We start from the raw sequence: 20,331 nt of genomic DNA, 5'->3' as shown, positions 1-20,331 counted from the left end.
CTCTGTACATTTTATTCTTTTTTTTGTCCTGCAATGTCTGTTGATTTTCTGTTTGCTAAATTTATAACATGCTTCTTATGATTCTTTGATTATTTATATTCTAAATCTGTAATGGTTTTCTTCAGCTGTACCTTTTTCATTGTACGACCGCGGGGGTTCAGTTATTTGTAAATAAAGTATATATACTGTATATACCCTGATATCTCGCTGTGCTTCTTTTAGAGTCATCTGAATCTGCATTGAAAAATGCATCAAAATGCAAAAATATCACAACAAATTTAAAAAGTACCTGCACATTATTTTTCAGTGGAACTTCAATGCCAATGTTTCCTTTTTTAGTTTTTGTTTTAATGCCTATATTAAAATATTTAAAGTGACTGTCCTGGCTCCACAGCAGAGCATCATGAAATGTGATAGATGGGTTTTAACAACAAAATGTATTTAGGTTACTTTATTTATTTTGGACATAAATATATTTAGAGAATTAAGAAATATTTTTCTCCAAATGTCAATGTTTAATAGGAACGTATAAAGCAGGTTTACAGTTTATTTTTCTTCCAAAATTGATTTATTGTCATGTTCATCATCTGTTACTTTGTTTTCAAAGATGATTCTGGACTCAATATTTAACAAAACAAAGTTATTTTTAAAGTCACTGTTAAGCAGACAAAGCGTTAAAGTCACTTTGGGTGTTTTAATCAGATCTGATTCCAGGTCAGGTCCGTCCTGTGTGTCCATTAACAAACAAACTTCCATTCACAGTCTCTGTACGAACAAACTGATGACCACCGTGGAGGGGGGGTGTCCTCAGCAGAGGGTGTGACATCACGACGTGGCTCTGCTCTTGGCGACGGGCTCTGTCTCGTACTCGATCTCTACGTATGCTCGCTTCTTCCTCGCCGCTGAGCCGTTGGCTGGAGATTTGCCTTTAGACCTAGAAGCCTTTGTCTTTGTCTCCTCTTCCTCCTCCTCCTCCTCTTCACTGGACTCCTCTTCCTCGTCCTGTTCCTCCTCATCACTGCTCGTCTTCAGTTTGTTCATGTCCTGAGAGAACAAACACAAAACAGTCAGATTAAAAACGTTCAAGCTGAACAACAGAAATGATTTAGACTTGTTTATATTTCCTTGCTTAACACAAGCCCTCAAAATCTTCTCGTTTTATAAACTACATTTCTTAATTAACTAACAGTTCATACTGGTCTTGAAGAGATCCTTTCCCAAATACATTTTAATGGAAGAGATGGCAGATAAAATCCACCCTCCTCATTCTGTGCAAAAATATTCAAAAGTTTATCTAAAGCTAATAGACAGATATCTTCCAAAGTTAAGACTTTTTAATATGAATTAGGTTATATTTACATTAAAACGGATGATCACAGCGAAAGTTAAATGATTAAAGGTGGTCTTTTAACTTTCCTGTTGCACAGCTGAGCATCCCCCACTCACTGAGCAGCTTACGTCAACGTGTTCTTAAAGCTTAGCTTAACACCAAGCAGGTGATTTGAAATGTTTTATTACGGACGGAGGCCTGACACTGAGAGAAAAAGATGATTTTACTGATGTAACCGGCTTCATGTGGACGGAATTTCACACTGAAAGATCCGAAACGTCTTACTCACGTTAGCTTCAGATGACATTTGGAACTGGGCTGCAACTAACGATTATCTTATATATTTATTAATCTGCCGATTATTATCACAATTAGTTTGACTAATGACTTCAAATTATGCTCATAATAGTTGATTCGATTTCCTTCTATCGACTAATTAATAAATTAACTCATCGTTGCAGCTCTACTTTCAAATTCATTTTCACAGAGAATGACGACTGTGGATTTTGTCTCATAAGCGAGTTCTTCATGTCCAGCACATACTTCCACAAAGTTCAACCTGTTTAAATGTTCCTGTTGTTTTAAAATGTGAACAGTTGAACTCCACTGATCCCTGCACACAGATCCACCAATCAGCGAGATGGTTTACCTCAAAATCGCTCAGGTCGCTCTCCTCCACTTCTTCTTCTGCTACAAACTCTCTCTTCCCAGTGTCCTGCAGACGCAAAGGAGACGCGTTCACATCACCACACGCTAAGCGAGTCTTCTGACTGCACATACAAACTCACACACTGTGCGTAAAGTCAGTTTCAGCAGATAGGACGAAAGGGTCCTTCATCACCTCGTCATCTTCCTCCTCCTCCTCCTCCTCCCCCCTCTTCCTCCTCCTCAGACTCGCTCTCTGCGTCCTGCTGCTCCAGAGCTCTGTCGAAGGCGTGGACTGGGAAGTTGTAGATGTCTCCGTACTGAAAACGCATACATCAAAACGTAATACATATAAATCGTATTTATTACGAGAACACAGTTCACCTCTGCAGTTGCCTGAACTGTTTGAACTCCTTTTAATGCTTTATTGTTCTGCTCCGGGTGAACTTGAGCTAAAGTTTCAGCGTGTCGTACCGTTCCCTGTTTGAGTCGTTCCAGAAGCTCCTTCTCGATGGCGTTATCCAGCTGAGCAGCGATCAGAGCTTTCTCCTACAAACACAAACACACGCATTAATACATTTCCTCTTCAGCAGGTTAATGCACCTTTAATGTTTGAGTCTAATCATGTCAAGAGTTAACAGCGTGCTCGCTCATGTGTGGAGTTGATGGCTCACCTCTTTCCTCTTCTCTCTCCTCTCCACCTTCCTGCTGAGAGGAACCAACTTCCTCCTGAAAAAGGCAAAAAAAAAAAAAGGTCAGAAAACATATTTTTGTGATCCCTGCCGTTAACCGGTTTCCATTCCCGGCATTGTGTACATTTGGTTTGCACCTTATTGTTACATTTTTTATTTGTATGCATACTTTGTACTGCAGCTGCTTGACAACAGTTTAGCCGTTTAAAGTTTGGTCTAACTTTAAATCACTAAAAGGTCATTCTTCCTGCTCAGTACTTTAACTGTAGTAGTATGTTGTAGTATTTAGTAGCAATATGTCAGCCGTACTTACTGTCTCTTGAGGACCAGTTTGCGCATGCGGATCAGGTACTGAGTGATTTTTGTGAAACGTTGTTTGCATTTGTGTCGGATGAATCGAGGCCAGTAGATCAAATTCTCATCGATCTGTTCCAGAGCTTTCTCGTAGTTCTTACTGAGCTTCACCTGCGCACGCACACACACACACACAGTACGAAAATGTGCGAAACACACAAGTGAAAATGTACATTTTAGTTCGAAAAATCTGTGTGCATTTGTCCAACATAAAACAGAAGTTCTTCATTCGATAAAAATAAAATGTCATTGAATGTTTGTTAGGAGTAGGGCTGGGCGATATGGAGAAAATCAAATATCGTGATATTTTTTACCAAATACCTCGATATCGATACCACAACGATATTATAGTGTTGACTATTGGTGCTTTCTCAAAATATTTACACAATGAGATTTTTGATAAATAATCATCAGTAATGTGGATATAATGACTAAGTGGGTAAAGGCAAATAATAGAACAGTTACAACAGTCTGGTAAGTTCAGACAATGACATCACTTTACTGTAATGCAGCCTTTAAAATCAGGAAAAGACAACACTTATGCCATATTACGATATTACGATATCCAAAATCTAAGACGATATCTAGTCTCATCGTGAGATATCTATATCTCACGATAGCAATATAATATTGATATATTGCCCAGCTCTAATTAGGATTACAAAGAATATAGGATAATCACAACCTCGTGAAAATGTACAACCACAAACTAGAGAAGGAAGGCATTCAGAGGCTGAATGGCTTTCCTAGATATATTGACAATAAAAGGGGTTTCTGAGGAATTTCCAGAACAGAGGGTGCTCGCTATCCAATTGCCGAAAAATGTTCGTTCTTGCTGTCAAAAGTTTTTGATACCAAATCACAGCATGACTTTTTCTGTGGTGTTCCTCAAGGTCTTGGTGTCTTAATGTGGTATTTCGGAGGGATTTCTGACCCCTTTTATCAATTCTCGAGTGGTCAAAAATGGTTAACATTAGCATCAATTCTCTGTAACAAATGGTAACAACCCAAAAATGGCTGAGACAACCTATGAGACATAATAGAAAATGACAATGGGGATCATATACTTCAATCATAATGTTCTATGCCCTTATACACTCTTTACTTTCTTTTACTCTTAACAAAAACATGTTTATTACAGATTTATGACGAGAACAACTTGACACAGTGCTGAGCTGCATCTCAAATTAATATTAAGGTTCCCAGCTTTCAGATGATGTATACCACTTCTATGTGGCATCGACTGTTGACCAGCCATTTCCCCCTAAACATCCCCCGTCTCCCTCTGAAAAAGACAAAAATGGGTCTACGGGGGTCTCAGAGGGTTAATCTAGTTTTTCTTTAAAGCTGCCAGTGTGCTACATCAGAACTGCTTGTCGGACGCTTACATAGCTTCATAATGTAAACACAAGTCACTGATAGCAGCTCCTTTTAGCATTTAGTAACATATTTAAGTACGTTTAAAAAGTCTCTGGACGAACTATGAAACAAATAATGCTTACCTTCTCCCACATCTTGGCAGGAAAGGCTGCTCTCTCGATCACCTTCATGTAGAGGAAACACTGACCTGCAAGAAAAAGACACCATTATTAATGAACTGACGGACTATAGTTATTCCTTCTCTTGTCTTGTTCGTCGTTCTTCCTAAATATTTCCAACCAATAGTTTACAGATCGGTCAGATAATGTTAGTGCATAAAGTGTGTACCTTTCTCCTCTCTGATGGTGGCGTACTGACTGTTGGCCAGCGGACAGGACGAGCGGTTACACAACCCTGTGACGTTGTATTCATTACGACAGAAGCCCTGACTCTTCGTCCTGGACGCAAAGAGGAAGAAGATATTAGTTTACAACTGGTTCATTTCACGGTCTCATTTTGTGCAACGCAAGAAACTCTTAAACACGTTCCAGTAAATAAAATATGAAACCCTGGACAGTAACATATGCAATGTTTTAATTTTGGTTCACATCACAAATATTGCAAGCAGAAATGTGATTTCCGACTAGGGGTGTTAAAATTAATCTTTGCATCGTGATGCAGACCTGGACGATTCTGCATCGATGCAGCGACAGACCATAATCGATCATTGCCTACTGATGTCACTTGTTGATTTTCTGGTCGCTGCTTCTTTTTTTGTTGTATGCCGTCTGTTGTGTTCAGACTCTGCTACATTCAGGAATTGTCTTTTTTTTAGAGCAGATACCATAAAAAAAGGGGAGTTCATATATATCTGACGGCTTGAATTTGTCGATGAAAACCATGTGTAGCAACATATAATAATATTGAGGAGGTGAAGCATCGTGACGCATCGGGATATCGAATCGATTCGCATCGTTGACAGGATAATCGTAATCGAATCGTGACACCAGTGAAGATTCACACCCGTTTCCGACTACCATTTTTGTTTGAATTAGGACTAGGGTTGCAAAATTCCAGGATTATATATATATATATATATATATATATATGTATGTATGTATATATTTATGGCTGAAAATATATCAATATTATATCGATATATGAGACTAGATATCGTCTTAGATTTTGAAAAATCATAATATCGGGATATGGCATAAGGGTTGTCTTTTTCTGGTTTTAAAGGCTGCATTACAGTAAATTTATGTAATTGTCTTCACTTACCAGACTATTCTAGCGGTTTCATTATTTGCCTTTACCCACTTTGTCATTATATCCACATTATTGATGATTATTTATCTTAAATCTAATTGTGAAAACATTTTGTTAAAGCAACAATTGTCAAGCCTACAATATCGTCGCAATATCGACATCGAGGTATTTGGTCAGGAATATCGTGATATCTGATTTTCTCTATATCGCCCAGCTATATATACACACATATACATATATACAGACACACACACACACACATATATATGTGTTAGTCACAGCAAATGCATATTTTCTTATCTATAACATTAATTTGTTAAACGTTAATATTTTTAAACCTGTATTTAGATTTTTCTCCATTTCTTATTACTGTTTTATATGTGTGTATGTACCTTGAGGATTGCTACTTAATTTCGTTGTGCAATAATAAGGGAATTCTATTTTATTCTATAGCCATTTTACTACCTGTTTACATCTCTGTATCTCTTACACAAACAGTGAGAAATTCATCTCTAAGCTACTGTACAACTCTCTTACTGAATGACTGACTGAATAAATGAATAAGGAGCAGATTAAATTAGAGACTTACTTGACTTTGAAGGAGCAGAACTGTTGGTTCCCAATAATGTCCCAGATCACCTACAGGAAGCAGATTCAACACATTACACACATGCACTGAGTTTCATAAGGAGCCTTTCGATTTGCAACAGCACTAGTATAATAATAATAATAATAATAATAATAATAATAATTCACATAATGTTCATACTTTTGTGACTTTTTAAATAAGAAATGTTATAGCAACCTAGTGTGTTCAGTCTCATAAAATTGTATATATGCCTTTCTAAACATATTTCTACGCGTATGTAATTGGTAAAGATCATTACTGTTCGTAGCTACTGGAGCTCTTGAACAACAGATGTAATTCATAAAAATAAAAAAACCTAGATTTATCAGCTTCTAAATAGTTACCGGTTAGCTAACGTTAGCCTGAAGACTTAGCAGAGCACATTAGCAGCTCTAAATTTCATTTAACACACTTACGTCGTCGTGTTGCATCTTTAGTTCTTCACAGAGCTGCTTGCAGCTTCACCCAACCAGACTATTGCTTGTTAAAATTATATTAAATAAGTAAATGTGAAGTTATAAAGGAGTTTTTCTGTCTTCGAAGCCACATGGACGGTGTGTCAGGGAGCCACCATTTCTGTTTGCACGGGCTAGATCTCCGAGTCGTGACGTCAAAGTGAAGAAGTATCGCGATAAACTAAGTAACGTTACGTTTACTTTTTTTTATTTTTATGTATACATAATACACCATAACTTTTAGAAGAGCAATGCGACATCTAATCACGTTTAATCACTTGCATTATTTTATTGTATTTGCATAAATCGTTTTAGATTTGATGCTTTATTTTCTGTGTGAAAGTGAACGAGATTCAGATATAGAATACCTTGATTTCCATTTATTTATAGGCCTAGTTGTTATTAATTATGATATCAATTATCAATATTTAATTATTACAGTTTTTCTCAATTGCTAAAACACTAAAACCCATTGGCTGAACAAAGTTCTCAGTTGCCTGAACTCATTTAGCTGATTGTGCAGTCTGTTGTCAATACCTTAAACCATTTCCCATCGTCAAACACAATTTGCAGATCTCACTTAGACTTTTCAGCAAAACTCTCAACACATTCTCATTCTCAAAACACATTCTGCACTCTAATGCACATGTCATCCATACTGGTAAACACAAGTGGCAACAATCAAATACAAATAGAGAACACATTGATTGAGCACAACCACTCAAAATTGATTTCACTTGTTTCAAATGACAACCGATATAAGCCAGTTCAGAGAGCAAACAGGTTGTTGAAAGTGGGAAGGAGAAAGTCTGAGAATGGACAGAAGAAACAATGTGAGAGGACGAGGACGAGTGCGTATGCGAGGTGGGCGACGAGGAGGAAGAGGAGGACGAATAGGATTTTTGTCCCTTTTAGTATTGTATACTGTAATACAGTGCATTGTAGGCTGTATACTGTGCAATGAACAAATTGTATGGCCCTGAACCATTTGTTAACAGTACTGACTGCTCAATAGATTTTGACTTGTTGCAGGTCGAGGTTCACATCAACAAAGAACAAGAATTACAGTATCACAGAGACAAAGGACAAGTTTGTGAGATGCAGGGTAGGCCTAAAGTACTGTCAAAACAGGGGTACAAGGAGGAGGAAGAACAAAAGAAATTGCAAAGCAGAGTAGTAATTTCTGATCAATTTTGAGCTACTATGATGTTTTCGTTCATCAAAAGACAATGACGGAAACACATGAAATTTGTTTTGAGATTAAAAATGTACTTCTCCCTGAGAACTATATGTTTTGAACAATGTGTTTTCTATTTGTTGGTGCATTGTTTACTGACTGCTTGATAGTGTATATCATTTTGATCACTTTGTTTATGATTTGAGAGCAGTGTTTGATTTTGAGCACAGGTAAAACTGTTTTGAGGCAAAAGTTTCATTTTGCAAGAGGAGTCAGAGGTTTTGTAAATAGTGCTTGAAGATGAGGTTTTGTGTTTAATGTTTTCAGAAAATGGAGCAAGGTTTCAGAAATTGTGTTTTAGACATTGAGAAAAACTGTAATACACTTACTTATGATACATGATTTTAGTCCTGGAGATGTTAAGTAAGACACCTAGTTAGTAATACAAGTATATAAACATTGCAACACCTAATAGTAGGCCATAGTCTCAATCACCACTGTTTTAGCTCCTTCTGCAATAGATGGGTATACGATACTAACATCAACTTCAACAATAACATTTGTATTTACTTTCACAAACTGTTAACTATCATTTGAAGCATTTCTGGTTCTGGGTCAGAAGGGCTGAGGCGCAGAGCGTAACAAGGAGAGGGCTGCACCTATCACAGATATACTGTGAGTACACCAATCATCATACTCATGAACCAGAAAGATCACAGTTCCAACATGGCGCTGAAGCTGGCTGTACCGCCTTACCAGCTCTCTGAATGACGGTGTCACAGTTTAATATTAAACATTTATTATTTCCACCTTCTGTCATCTCACAATACACAGAGAAAACAACATGCAATCAGCCCGTGTGTTTGTATTTCGATTGAACAACTAGGAAAGCAGAGTTTTGTACTCTATCTGAAGAGGTGCATTGTGGGAGTGACCGCTATTACTGTCTCCATAAAAGGAAGCAGCAGCGACACGTGGCGGCGTGGAGGGCAACTGCATCACCATGTTCGTATAATATTTATGTTTCAATGTGACTTTCTTTTTTAAAAATAATACCGTAAATCTTCTGTAACCGTCTATGGTAACACGTCACCACCAAATTATCATTAGCCTCATGCATTAATGTAAAAGCAGGATTTCACTGTTGCAGTTGGGTGAGTTTCGAGCTCATTTTAAACTATTAACTAATGATTATTTTCATTATGGATTAATCTTCTGATTATTTTCGCCATTAATTGATTGATTGATTGATTGATTAGTTTGTAAAAATAGTGAGAAATGTCGTGACAATTGCCCAGAACCCAAAATGACACCTTCACAAAGTTTGTTTTGTCTAACCAACATTCCAATCCTCAACATTATTACTATTGCATTACAATTATTAACATTATCAAAAGGAAAACCTGGAAATGTTTTTACATGGAAAATGTCTTCAACCATCAAAATAGTTTCACAACAAGTACAGAACTTGAGTACAAAGTCATTCCATTGCTGCTGGTACTGGCTCACACTGACAAAGGTGGAATAACTACTCATCTTTTACTGAAGTAACAGTAGCAATACCAATCAGTGAAAAAGACAAGTACAAGTCTTATATAATAATAAGTAAAAGGAAAAAAGTATAAACAGCAAAATATACTTAGAGTTGTACTTGTTGGGCAGAATGGTTCCTTTCAGAGAGTTATATCATTAAAAGGCCTATGTATCATATTATTGGAATATTATTACCGATACTTTAACACATAGGCATTTTAATGTTACAGTTAAGAGGTGGAGCTCATTTTAAGCACTTTATATAGTATATTGTTGGAAAATGTAATCTATAGCACAGTGTCATATTTTATAAATTGATCAGGTTTGTTTCTAAAGCTGTCAGATAAATGTTGTGCAGTAAAAAGTACAATATTTGTCTCTGAGATGTGGTGTATGTTATTAATATTTCTCATATACATATTATAGGTCTCAATACATCAGGAGATAATTATGGTTACATAGAAGTTTAGAAATGTTTTACCACCAATTAATGTCTTCATGTCCAAAATAATTGTAACTTTTGTGATGAGTATATATGCACATTAATAAGCTCTCTACATACTGACTAATTCTGGAAAGATTTGGAAGAATATTTCTCAGTGAAACGTAATGTCAATATACTGTATGTATATCTTATTCTACTAGTCTCTGATACATTCAAATCTTAAATTTAGCAACTTTGGCAATTTCATCATTTATAAGATGAGCTGACTCAACAAAAAGCTTATTTACCTCTAAAGATTCATGAAACAACACATGTATCTGATTGTAGGATTTTAATGTTGTGACATTAGTATATTAGTATATAGTCCCTTCTTAAAACTTTTATCCTGATTTGACCATCATGTTGAAGGGTCAGCCGACTTATTTTTAATATAAACACAGCAAACGTGTTTAGATGGATGGATTTTTATGTCTACCAATAAATAAATAAATAAATAATCTCAAACAAGATTATGACAATTGATCTTGGTCTTTATTCATGGCTAAGAATCCTGTGTTTATTTTTCTTTTATTTGTTAGCTGTAGGCTATTTCAGCTCGCCTTTTAGTAACGTCTCCTGTGATTTGAAGATATGCTCGTTGTTGTGACGTCTCTTTAAAAGTTCATCAAAATCAAATCTAAAAACGGAAAAAAGTGACAGACTCGGGAATGAAAAAACAGAGAAATGGTTTATTTTAGTAAATAGTGTAAGCTTTTCACTGCTGTACAACACTGGCATCTGTAGTTGGCACAATTTAAAGGGACAATCCACCCAGAAACCGAATTCACACCCGTCATCACCTCATGATAATAACTGCTGTCAGTTCTGTTTGGAGGAGGATTTTCTTTGTTTTCATTTTCTATTTTTTGCTCAATAACCCCAAAAAACAGCAGCAGCAGCCTCTGGAACACGCTGTACAAACAAACCGGGAAAGAAAAATCGAAAAATCAAACGAAAGGCACCAAAAGCCACAACAGATAGAAGTCAGCCAAACAACTGAAAACTACACAGACATGCAACTCACATCGATTTACACCGAGCTATATAGGCATGCAAAAACAACACTTCTCTGAACAGGGGCTGATCGACAGCACGCGCACGCACACACGCGCGCGCACACACACACACACACACACACACACGATCAATGTTTTTCTGTAAAATACGAACAGGGTGTCGCCTCCTGAACAGACGACTACTGATGTCCACATCATGAAGGGTGAAGATCCACGCAGACACTGGTCTCCACCCCCCCTCCCCTCCCCTCCCTCCCCATCCATCGCCTAGGAGTCTGACTACGGTCTAAACATCCTCTGAAGCCAGGTGCATTGTGGGTATCCAGGTTAACTTTAGCGGTTAAAACGGCAGCAGAGACTAAATCAGCGGACACCGGCTGCTTTCTCTGAATGGGCCTGAAAGACAAACTGTCCAACAACTTCTGGACGTTTCCTTGGTGACCGGAGTAAAGATTAAAGAAACCGAGGAGACAACCGGGGACAGGAGCAAGGCAGAGCTAGCTAGCAGATCAAACAAACATTTCTACCTGAAACAAAGAAACAACATCGTCTGCTCTCTGACTGTTTGAACTGTGGAGGTTTCCTCTGTCATATGTTGTTTTCTTGTGATTACAATACTATCAATTGTGGTTACGGTTTTGATATCTTAACGCCAACATGTTTATGTAGTTAATAAATCACGTTTGCCCTTTATTGTCCTCTCCGTCCGCAGATGTTTTGAATAGATTTTCAATTGAGAAACCAGACGTGTTCTTGAATCAGAACGCGTGGGTTCTGGTCTCAGTGTTCTAGAATTTGTAGCTGTGTTTTTTAGGGAAATCAACAACAAAAAAAAGATTCTAAAAGGAATGTGGTACAATTATTCTAGAATCCCAGACTTCAGATTTAAGAATGCACATATCCAAACCAGATTACAAAACAAGTCTCAGTCTCTCTAGAATCTGAAGCTGAAAGCAAATGTGTTCACCCTTCAACATGTGTTCGTATAAAAATGGCTCACACGATTTTTTTTTGGGATGCGTTCTAGGAAATCTAATGAATCTAACATGTGCTTCCTTAAACATTTTTTTTTTTTTGTCAGAATGGGAAGGTTCTATACATGTTGCACACATTGTGATGGGACACATTCCACAAAATCAAAAGTTTTCCAAAAACTGAACAAAATGTTCTGGAACACCACAGCCGGTTGGAGAACAAACAGGATGTGTGGGTTCCATTGTGAGAATTTTGTGTTATTAAAAACTCCACAGAATGAACTTTCATATTCCGGAGCTTGCATGTTCTAGAATTAGAATGGGCAGGTTGATGGATATGGAATACGTTCCACAATATCAAACAACATATTCTAAAACAGTAATGCAGGTGCTTTCAATTCTAGAATCAGAACAAATCATCTTCATAACTGAATGAAATGTTGTGGAACCCACATCATGGACTTGAACCAGGAGTGTTCTAGATTTAAAACAGTTGGCATCCAAAATGAAAAAGCACTGGTTTGGAAACATTTACGCCCTTTAAAAAAAAAAAAAATTAGTTTCAGATGTTTGAGTCCCTTCAGGCACACGGGACGTGGATCAGGCAACATGGCTGTTTATGCTAATGTTAAGAGTTATGTCTGTGGTGGGTGAAGCTACATCAGGTAGGAGCACAGCATTGTGGGAGATGGAGTATCCTCCATCAACCCTTGACTGAGTTCTAACTGTTAAAAAGGAGGAGTGGTTTATAGGGAGCTAGGAAGTGATTGCAAGGGAGGAGCGCCCCAACCCAGACTCCTTTCAGGGAAGGAGAGATTTGTCAGTCAGCAAACAGACAAAATAATCCTACACACCGACAGATCTGTGGAGTGCAATTGGGATAAAATCTTCAGTCATTTTGGTTGAAATCTGAATTTCAGCCATAAGCCTACAGCTAACTGGGTCATATACAGTATACACAGATCAGAAGAGATGTGACATAAAACCAACAAAGAGATAATATACAAAGAAAACAAGGCGATCTGAATGTGCCGGCTCATATAAACAAAGAAGTAACTATACAGGGCGGAAAGCAGAAGAAAAGATAAGAAGGGAAAAAGAACATAAAATATAAAAACATATAAATCAACTTCCAACAGATGAACACTGGAGGACTGGTTTGGATCGTGACAAACCACATCCGTGCTTGAGTCCAACCAATCAGAAAAGAGCGCCTCAGACAGGGGGCGGGGCATCACGACTGCTACAGTTTTACCTTCAGGTTCAGTGATTTGTCAGTTGTGCCAGCATTTTGGCTTTTATTAAACTGATCAATACTGCATCAGCTGTCCTAGGGAAGCCATTAAAGGAACATTCAGACATTTTGTCTTTGCTCCAAGATAACCTCAACACCTTATTTAACATTTATAACCAGTGATAAACATGTAATAAAGGTTTATAACACACCATGTGAATGTATTACTTAAAAACTATAACTCGTAGAATTGTCTTCATAGCAGAAGTTAAAACTGTTGACAAATACTTAACATTAACAAACATATATCTACTTACAACTACATCCTAGTTTGTTATAAACCATTAAGTAATGGTTCTACACTGATTATAAATGTTAAATAATCTAGGATCGACACAAGTGTTTCTTTGACCTGAACTCATCTGGACCAGAATCCATGAAAAGTTTGTGCGACCAATTTAAGTAGCTCGTTAGCATCATTAGCATTCCTACTGAAAACTGAATCTGGGCGGCGACCACAAGCACTACCTTTGAGCAACAGCTAACCAGATTATGAGGACAGCCAACAATGCCAACAGGCCACTTTGGACCAACTGATGCAGCCAAACAAACACACCTGAGCCTCTCCCACTGTCTGATGGAAGTCATTATGGGTAATGTAGGAATCAGCAGCAACAGGGGAAAAAAAAGCCAAATGCTAAAAGAATGTCAAAAGAAAACAGTCTATCTCTGTGTCCTCTGGTTTTTCCACGGCTTCCTTCACACTTTATTCCACTCAGCGTCTTTGTTAACAGGTGACCTGCAGGTAGGCAGGTTAAGTAAACCCCTCTGTATTTGGACCTCTAATAGCACAATAGTCCACGTACACCTTCTATAAATAGAGACAGACGATGGGTCAGCTTTCACTTCATCTACAGGTTTCTGTCTTCCTAAAGTCCCATCCCTTCATTAACCCCGGCAGACTCAGACCTGTCTGTCCCCCTTCCTCTGACGACAGAGAGAGCTCAAGCGGTCTGACAGGGTTTCAGGAAAGGGGGGGATGAGGTCCTTCTGTTTACCTAAATAGTTTCAGACCTGCTTTGACTCTGGAGCAAATGATATTTGGGTCAGAAGACGTTTTTGTTGTGTCTGGAGGATCTCAGGATCGGGTCCGCGCAGATTTCAGCTTCTAGAAATCAAGTTTTCAAACTCAACCAGCAGTGTTTTTTTTCCCCCGATTTTAGCCAAGTTTTTGTGTATTACCACCACAAATGTTCCAAAATAGTATTTAACAATACAGCTTTAAGTTATTCCATATAACACAGGATCCCTGGTCTTCTTTGGGGCCCACAAACCAGTTTTGTGTCGAAGGAAGCATCCAAACAGAGTCTAACGAAATCTGGACAATAATGATGGACTATAAGATGACTGGATACACCTGAAGACTTGGAGCTGGTTGTAGTTTTTCTGTCTTGGTGAGGGGCTGGGCTTCCATAACCACATGTTTTTCTTGTGTTTAAGGCGAAAGAGTAAAGAATGATATTGTTCGTCTCAGGCGTCTCTATAGATCGTGGATGTTTTAAACCCTAGCCGTAGTTTTCCTTCACTTGGGGATTTCGGGGGGGTTATTTCGGTGGGTCTAGGCAGGTCTCAGTAAGTCTTTTTGGGGGTCCTGGACCGGTTTTCTGGTCTTAGGAGGTCTTGACCAGGTCGTAGACGTAGATGTGAAAGTCGTCGTCGAACTTGATGAAGTAGACGGAGGGCTTGGCCTCCACCTGGTGGATGACCATACCCGACCGTTTCCCGCCATCCTCTTTGGCGTACTCCACCTGTTTGCCCACCAGACTGTCAACCACCTCGCCGGGTTCCCGCTCCGCTGCCACGCTGTCGTCTGCAGAGGGGAAGACAGATAGAGAGAGAGAGAGAATAAGAGAGAGACAGGTGATGTGTCTGGTAGTACTAACTCATGTAGAAACATTAGTTATAAAAACCTCTCGTTTCAGAGACAAATGACTAACTAAAAAACTAAAACTTTAGTTGAAAGACTAACAGTGAGCCTAAATGAGGTGCTGAAATGAACACTGGTGACACTGGTGCCCAGTAGAACCAGTTCCAGTCCGCTGCCACTCACTGGAGTCGGGCATGATGCGCAGGTCTCCCTCCTTGTAGTCGTCCAGCAGCTGGTACATGTAGAGGACCGGGTCTTTCTCGTAGGTGATGTAGAACCAGGCGGTCATGATGGGAGCTCGAGCCAGCACCATCCCCCTCCACTCCTCCTTTGGCCCGTCCTCCGTCTCGAACATGTGCTCCACCGCTTTACCGATCATCGTTTCAGCCAGCATCGAGTCGCTGACACGGGCCGGAGCTGAGCCAATCACAGAGAGGCAGAGACGGGGGTTAATACTGACATCATCAGAGTCTGTGCTCACTCACTAAACTACATCAACATAGTAAACTGTTACCCCCCCAACCCTGTCAGACACACACTAATCCTAGTCGCGGGCGCTGGACGGGAAATTGACAACTGCGTCGGTCTTAAACTAGCAAGACACTTAAGACACTTGCGTCGGGGGTGTGCAGGGTGCAAGATAGGGCCCCTTAAGTGGAAGATACTTTTTTTCCCCCTTTACGTGCAACCTATTTGTGAAAAAGACCAGCGCTTTGAGCAGACTGGACTGGCTGTAGTGATACAGTCTCTCTCTCTCCCTCACTGTCAGTAGCAGGTAGCGCTCTACCTGGACTAGTAACGCATCAGCATGCGGTAAGGTCATGCTCGGCGCCTCGGCTTGGACACAGCGGTCTCGAGCGAGAGAGAAAAGGCGTTAACGTGGAACGCTAGCACCCTTTCCTTTCTCCCCTCATTGGACTAAGTTTGTGGACACTACTGTGTGCGTGCATCAATAAGTAAGTCTGATGTCCTGTACGGGACGATGTTATGTAGGATTTATGAATGTACAAAAGAAGGCTAATTCACGAGGGCGCTAATTTATGTGTGAGCTAATATTGCGCATCTGTTCATGTGCGCTGCAAGAGTTACGTTTCTGTTTATTGAATGCGTTATTCAGTGCAAATATAACCGAGAATGTAGTTTAATCTCAGTATATTAGGTTACTACTATATTAGTACTGTCGCTCTGTTAAAGGCAAACGTTCCACTGTACTGTACGCAGATCTGACTGAGTATAGTATAGACTTTACGGCACCGTAGTTAAAGGGATACTTCACCGATTTAGCATTAAGCTTTGTATCAGTAGAAACCCGGTAGTATTTTTGAATGACTGTGCTTCCCTCCCTCATGTCCCCCTGAGAGGGGAGATCTCTGTATTGTGGGTCTGGAAAAAGGCCCAGAGGCTATGGACTACAGTCCAACTTCCGCATATTTCAAACCCGCCCATAGGGGGTTGGACTCCAACTTGGCATTCTCCGAAATTCCACGAAACAAAACGAGTGTCAGCCATCTTGAATCCTAGCGTAGCTTTAGTGGCTTCTCAGCATCAAAACTTTAGATAGATTTATTCATCCCGAAGGAAATTTTAGAACAACAATTATGTGCATTCAAACTACCGCACATGTGTACCACCGGGATACATTGGTACAGATCGGAGATATGCAGGACACTTTATTACAGACGGAATACTCGACCTGGCCGTCGCCTGCTATGGAGACCAGCAGTGCTTGGTCGAAGCCTCCTGGCGGTGAAGGACATCATCAGCGGGCGTTGAACGAGTTTGCGGGTGGAAAAGCTAACGTTAGTCGGCCACCTGTTCCATCAATCCTGCTTGCAAGTGTCCGCTCATTAGACAACAGACTGGACTACATCAGCTTCAATGGAAACTCCCAACGAGTTCCAGAGACTGCTGTGTTTTTGTTGTTGTGGAAACAATTGCTATGGACTATGCAGCTACCGCTCTCTAATGGCGGGTAAGACTAGTGGAGGTGAGCTGTTAACACGGATTACTTGGTGCAGAAATGGGGTGCTTATCCAACTAGCAACTGCTGGTGGAGTTTTGTGACTGTTAAATGCCGACCATTCTACATTACACGCCAGAATTTGTACCAAGCGCTAATGCTAGTAGCTAGCTATGTGTTAGCTGAACCTTACGGAGCATATCATGTGTACTAAATGTAGCCTGTTTTGTATGTCGTTTTTATAGAATGTTTTCATATATTTTAATTGTGTAACCAATTGAGCCACGGTGAAACGTTGTTTCGTGTATATGGTTGAAATGACAATAAAACAGACTAAGTTGAGTTGACTGTCTCACTATCTGTCTCTCTGTAAACGGTAAGTAGCTTGGGGGTAGGCAGCTAAAGCTTGCGAAGCAAGTGCATTCTGGGATTTGGTGTCTTTCATCCACATGAGCCAAAAACACATTTTCTGGCTTTTCTCGGCCTAGAAGCCACCAATTTAAAAAAAAAAAAAAAAATCACATTTCTACTACATAAGTGACCCAATTTAAAGATATATTCATCTTTCCAACGGTCAAATATCCCTTTAAGTGAAAGTGGGTCAAGTTGTAATTTACTGCCCCTACCAGCAGGCGGCAGCATAGCCATGGTAATACTGTCTATTTACAGAGGGCATTTAAATGTATGTCTGATCGTTTCTACGTTAACTGTTAGCCCATAGTAGTAGAAAAAATGATTTATGTAAAGCGATATAGTTAAATAAAAAGTGCTTACCTCCCCCCCCCACACACACACACCCCATCGCCCAACCCTATTAGTCGATTCATTAATTAGAGGATAATCGATTAATTTGTTGTTTTTTAAGTCACTTTCTCTGCTGTCTATTCTGTAATGTCTCAGGATTTATTCGCTTTATATGTTTTAGATATGAAATTAAATAAAAAAATAATTACGCATTTTGAAACCAGTTCCATGTCGGAAAAGAATTGCTAACTATCAGTTAGCAAGAAACTCATTTCAGTCCAACAACAAAACTGCGTCAGAGCTTCAGTGTGTTGAGCTGCAGTTCCTCCAACGTCCACTAGATGCTGCTGTTATCAAACTCTGACTATATATCTATCTAATAAAGTGGGACGCCTCTGTGTGTGTGTGTGTGTGTGTGTGTGTGTGTGTGTGTGTGTGTGTGTGTGTGTGTGTGTGTGTGTGTGTGTGTGTGTGTGTGTGTGTGTGCGCGCGCGTGTGTCTGACTTGAACAACATCTCATGAACCGTTCATCCAATCTACTTCACACTTGGTTTCCAATGAACTTGGGGTTTGGAGCAATTTGGACAGCATTGAATATTAGATTTGGACAGCAGTGGGAGGGGGCGCACACACACACGCACACACACACACACACACACACACACACACACACAGTCCGGTTCTGCTGGTTAATTAACGCAGATAGGTGCTGATTAGCTCTCATTACCGGGCCGGGTGTGTAGCACACCGCCATGAGTCCATGAGGCAACTGTCTGATTAGTTACTCCACATTTTTATTGTGATATTTTGTGATTAAATTCTGAATCTGCCCCGTTCACTGTCAGGTAAATACAGTAGTACAATGTCTTCCTCTGATGTAGAAGTAGCCTACACTGTAAGTCAGTACTAGGCTATACAGTGGAGTTGCATATTAAGTGGTTCGGGGTCCTTCTGTAAGTAATTTTGGGGTACAATTTGGTTTTGGAGAAAGCTTCAAGCAGCAATCCCACATGCCAAGCAATTGGCGGGCACTGTACTAGTTGAAGTGAATGGGAAAACCCCCAAAGTCTGTTCAGCGTGGTAAGAAAGTAACAGTGTTCCTCACCCACTCTGTCAGGAAGGACCTCCAGCTCCACCACCCTCTCATCACTGTGCAGCTCCAGGCCGTAGATGCAGTCGAAGCCGTCGTATTTGATCAGGTAGAGGGACGGGTTCACAGGGACCTGGTCCAGGACCGTCCCCTTCCACTGGGACGACTTACCTAAGAGGAAGCAGAGACACACACACACACAAAGATGTATTATCTACACAAGAAACAAAGAAACTCTGACCCTGATCGAGTACTTTCTTTTGTAACAACGTATGTTTGTTCTGAAGTTTGAGTGTAAACTAACTAATATTCCCCATCATGATCACAAAAAGGCTAAACTGAGAATAAAAAGTCTAGTCTTCTCAAGTCTTCAGAAGCACAACATATTGTCTTTCAACAGCTGATGTCAGACCCCTAAAACATCTCTTTAAATCAGACTTACTGCCCTCCTTCCAGATGTGCTGGATCCTGCAGCCCACAATATTCCTTCTGGGCTGAGCCAGAGTCTTACTGGGACCAACACTGGTCCTCTGTTTCCTGCAGGGAGACAGAGGAAAACATATTTAGAGATAAAGTCATATCTGGCCTCTTTAAAAAAAACAATTTTAATAATGAATGTACAAATGAAAAAGGAGCTCAGAACATCTGATTACATTCATCAGACTTACTTGTGTGAGTTTTTCTTCTTCATCATGTTTGCAGACACACCTGAATGTCCTGAAACACAAACACAAACATTCAGCATCAATCATACAGACGAGTGGTGCGTTCAAGGACGTCTGAGGTCAGCAAAACAAGAAATGTTCTAATGTGAAAAACATTTTCATTTTTATGACCTCCATGTTTGAATACTGTTTGACATCCAAAATATGATTCTTTTTGTTTTTCAACTTTGAGAAGAAATCGGTCAGTGATCATCAAGTGTTTGATGCGTTTTGTAACTCACCCCCGTCTGGTCGGGGGGGCCGTGGGGCCGCTGGGCTCTTGAATGGGGTCTTCATTCATCCACCTGTAGGGGGGCAGCCAGCCAGGCTGCCGGTCTGGGGTTAAATGCTGGGAGTCAGTCTGACACCAGACAGGGGTCTGTGTGTGTGTGTGTGTGTGTGTGGGGGGGGGGTGGGGGGGAGGGGGGGGGGTGGGGGGGGTGGAGGGAATGGAGGGAGGGGGCAAAGGGGGGAGGAGGGTAGGGAAAGGAGGGAGGAGGTGGTGGAAAAGTAAGGAGCACCAGGAATTAGGCTGGGCCCTGGACAGGCTGCATACAGGCCGGGGAGAGACTAAACCCTGGAGACTGAGGCGACGTCACAGATGATGGAAGCGATGATGAAACAGTGTGTTCAGCCTGAGGAGGGAGACCAGACATGAATATTAACTTATTAAGTCACCATTTTCATTTCTTTCATACCTCATCACCCATACATAATGGGCAACAAAAATGTACATCCTATTTTGAATTGATAACC

The 20,331-nt window shown here is 40.0% G+C and overlaps 2 protein-coding genes and 1 non-coding gene across 3 annotated transcripts; all 3 read right to left on the bottom strand.

Annotated features, from left to right (window-relative positions):
• LOC144518068 (protein MAK16 homolog) lies at positions 1–6,884 on the bottom strand. The gene is given in 11 exon segments (XM_078250450.1): positions 1–1,044; positions 1,980–2,045; positions 2,172–2,213; positions 2,215–2,295; positions 2,450–2,524; positions 2,650–2,704; positions 2,981–3,132; positions 4,524–4,588; positions 4,729–4,838; positions 6,239–6,288; positions 6,694–6,884. Coding segments are annotated over 11 exon segments (930 nt in total). The 5' UTR covers positions 6,709–6,884; the 3' UTR covers positions 1–825.
• Positions 6,885–8,522: 1,638 nt separating this feature from the next.
• LOC144518830 (small nucleolar RNA U13) lies at positions 8,523–8,623 on the bottom strand. Its single transcript, XR_013502050.1, has one exon. It is a non-coding gene; the product is annotated as a small nucleolar RNA U13 (small nucleolar RNA).
• Positions 8,624–10,595: 1,972 nt separating this feature from the next.
• Positions 10,596–20,003, bottom strand: spinb (spindlin b). Its single transcript, XM_078250451.1, is given in 7 exon segments — positions 10,596–15,020; positions 15,261–15,494; positions 18,887–19,042; positions 19,314–19,408; positions 19,540–19,588; positions 19,818–19,845; positions 19,847–20,003. Coding segments are annotated over 7 exon segments (792 nt in total). The 5' UTR covers positions 19,877–20,003; the 3' UTR covers positions 10,596–14,820.
• Positions 20,004–20,331: the final 328 nt, after the last annotated feature.

This window comes from Sander vitreus, chromosome 5, assembly GCF_031162955.1.
Source record: "Sander vitreus isolate 19-12246 chromosome 5, sanVit1, whole genome shotgun sequence".
Taxonomy (NCBI): Eukaryota; Metazoa; Chordata; class Actinopteri; order Perciformes; family Percidae; genus Sander; species Sander vitreus.
Note: the sequence above shows the minus strand (reverse complement) of the source record. Positions and strands in the feature narration are given on the sequence as shown.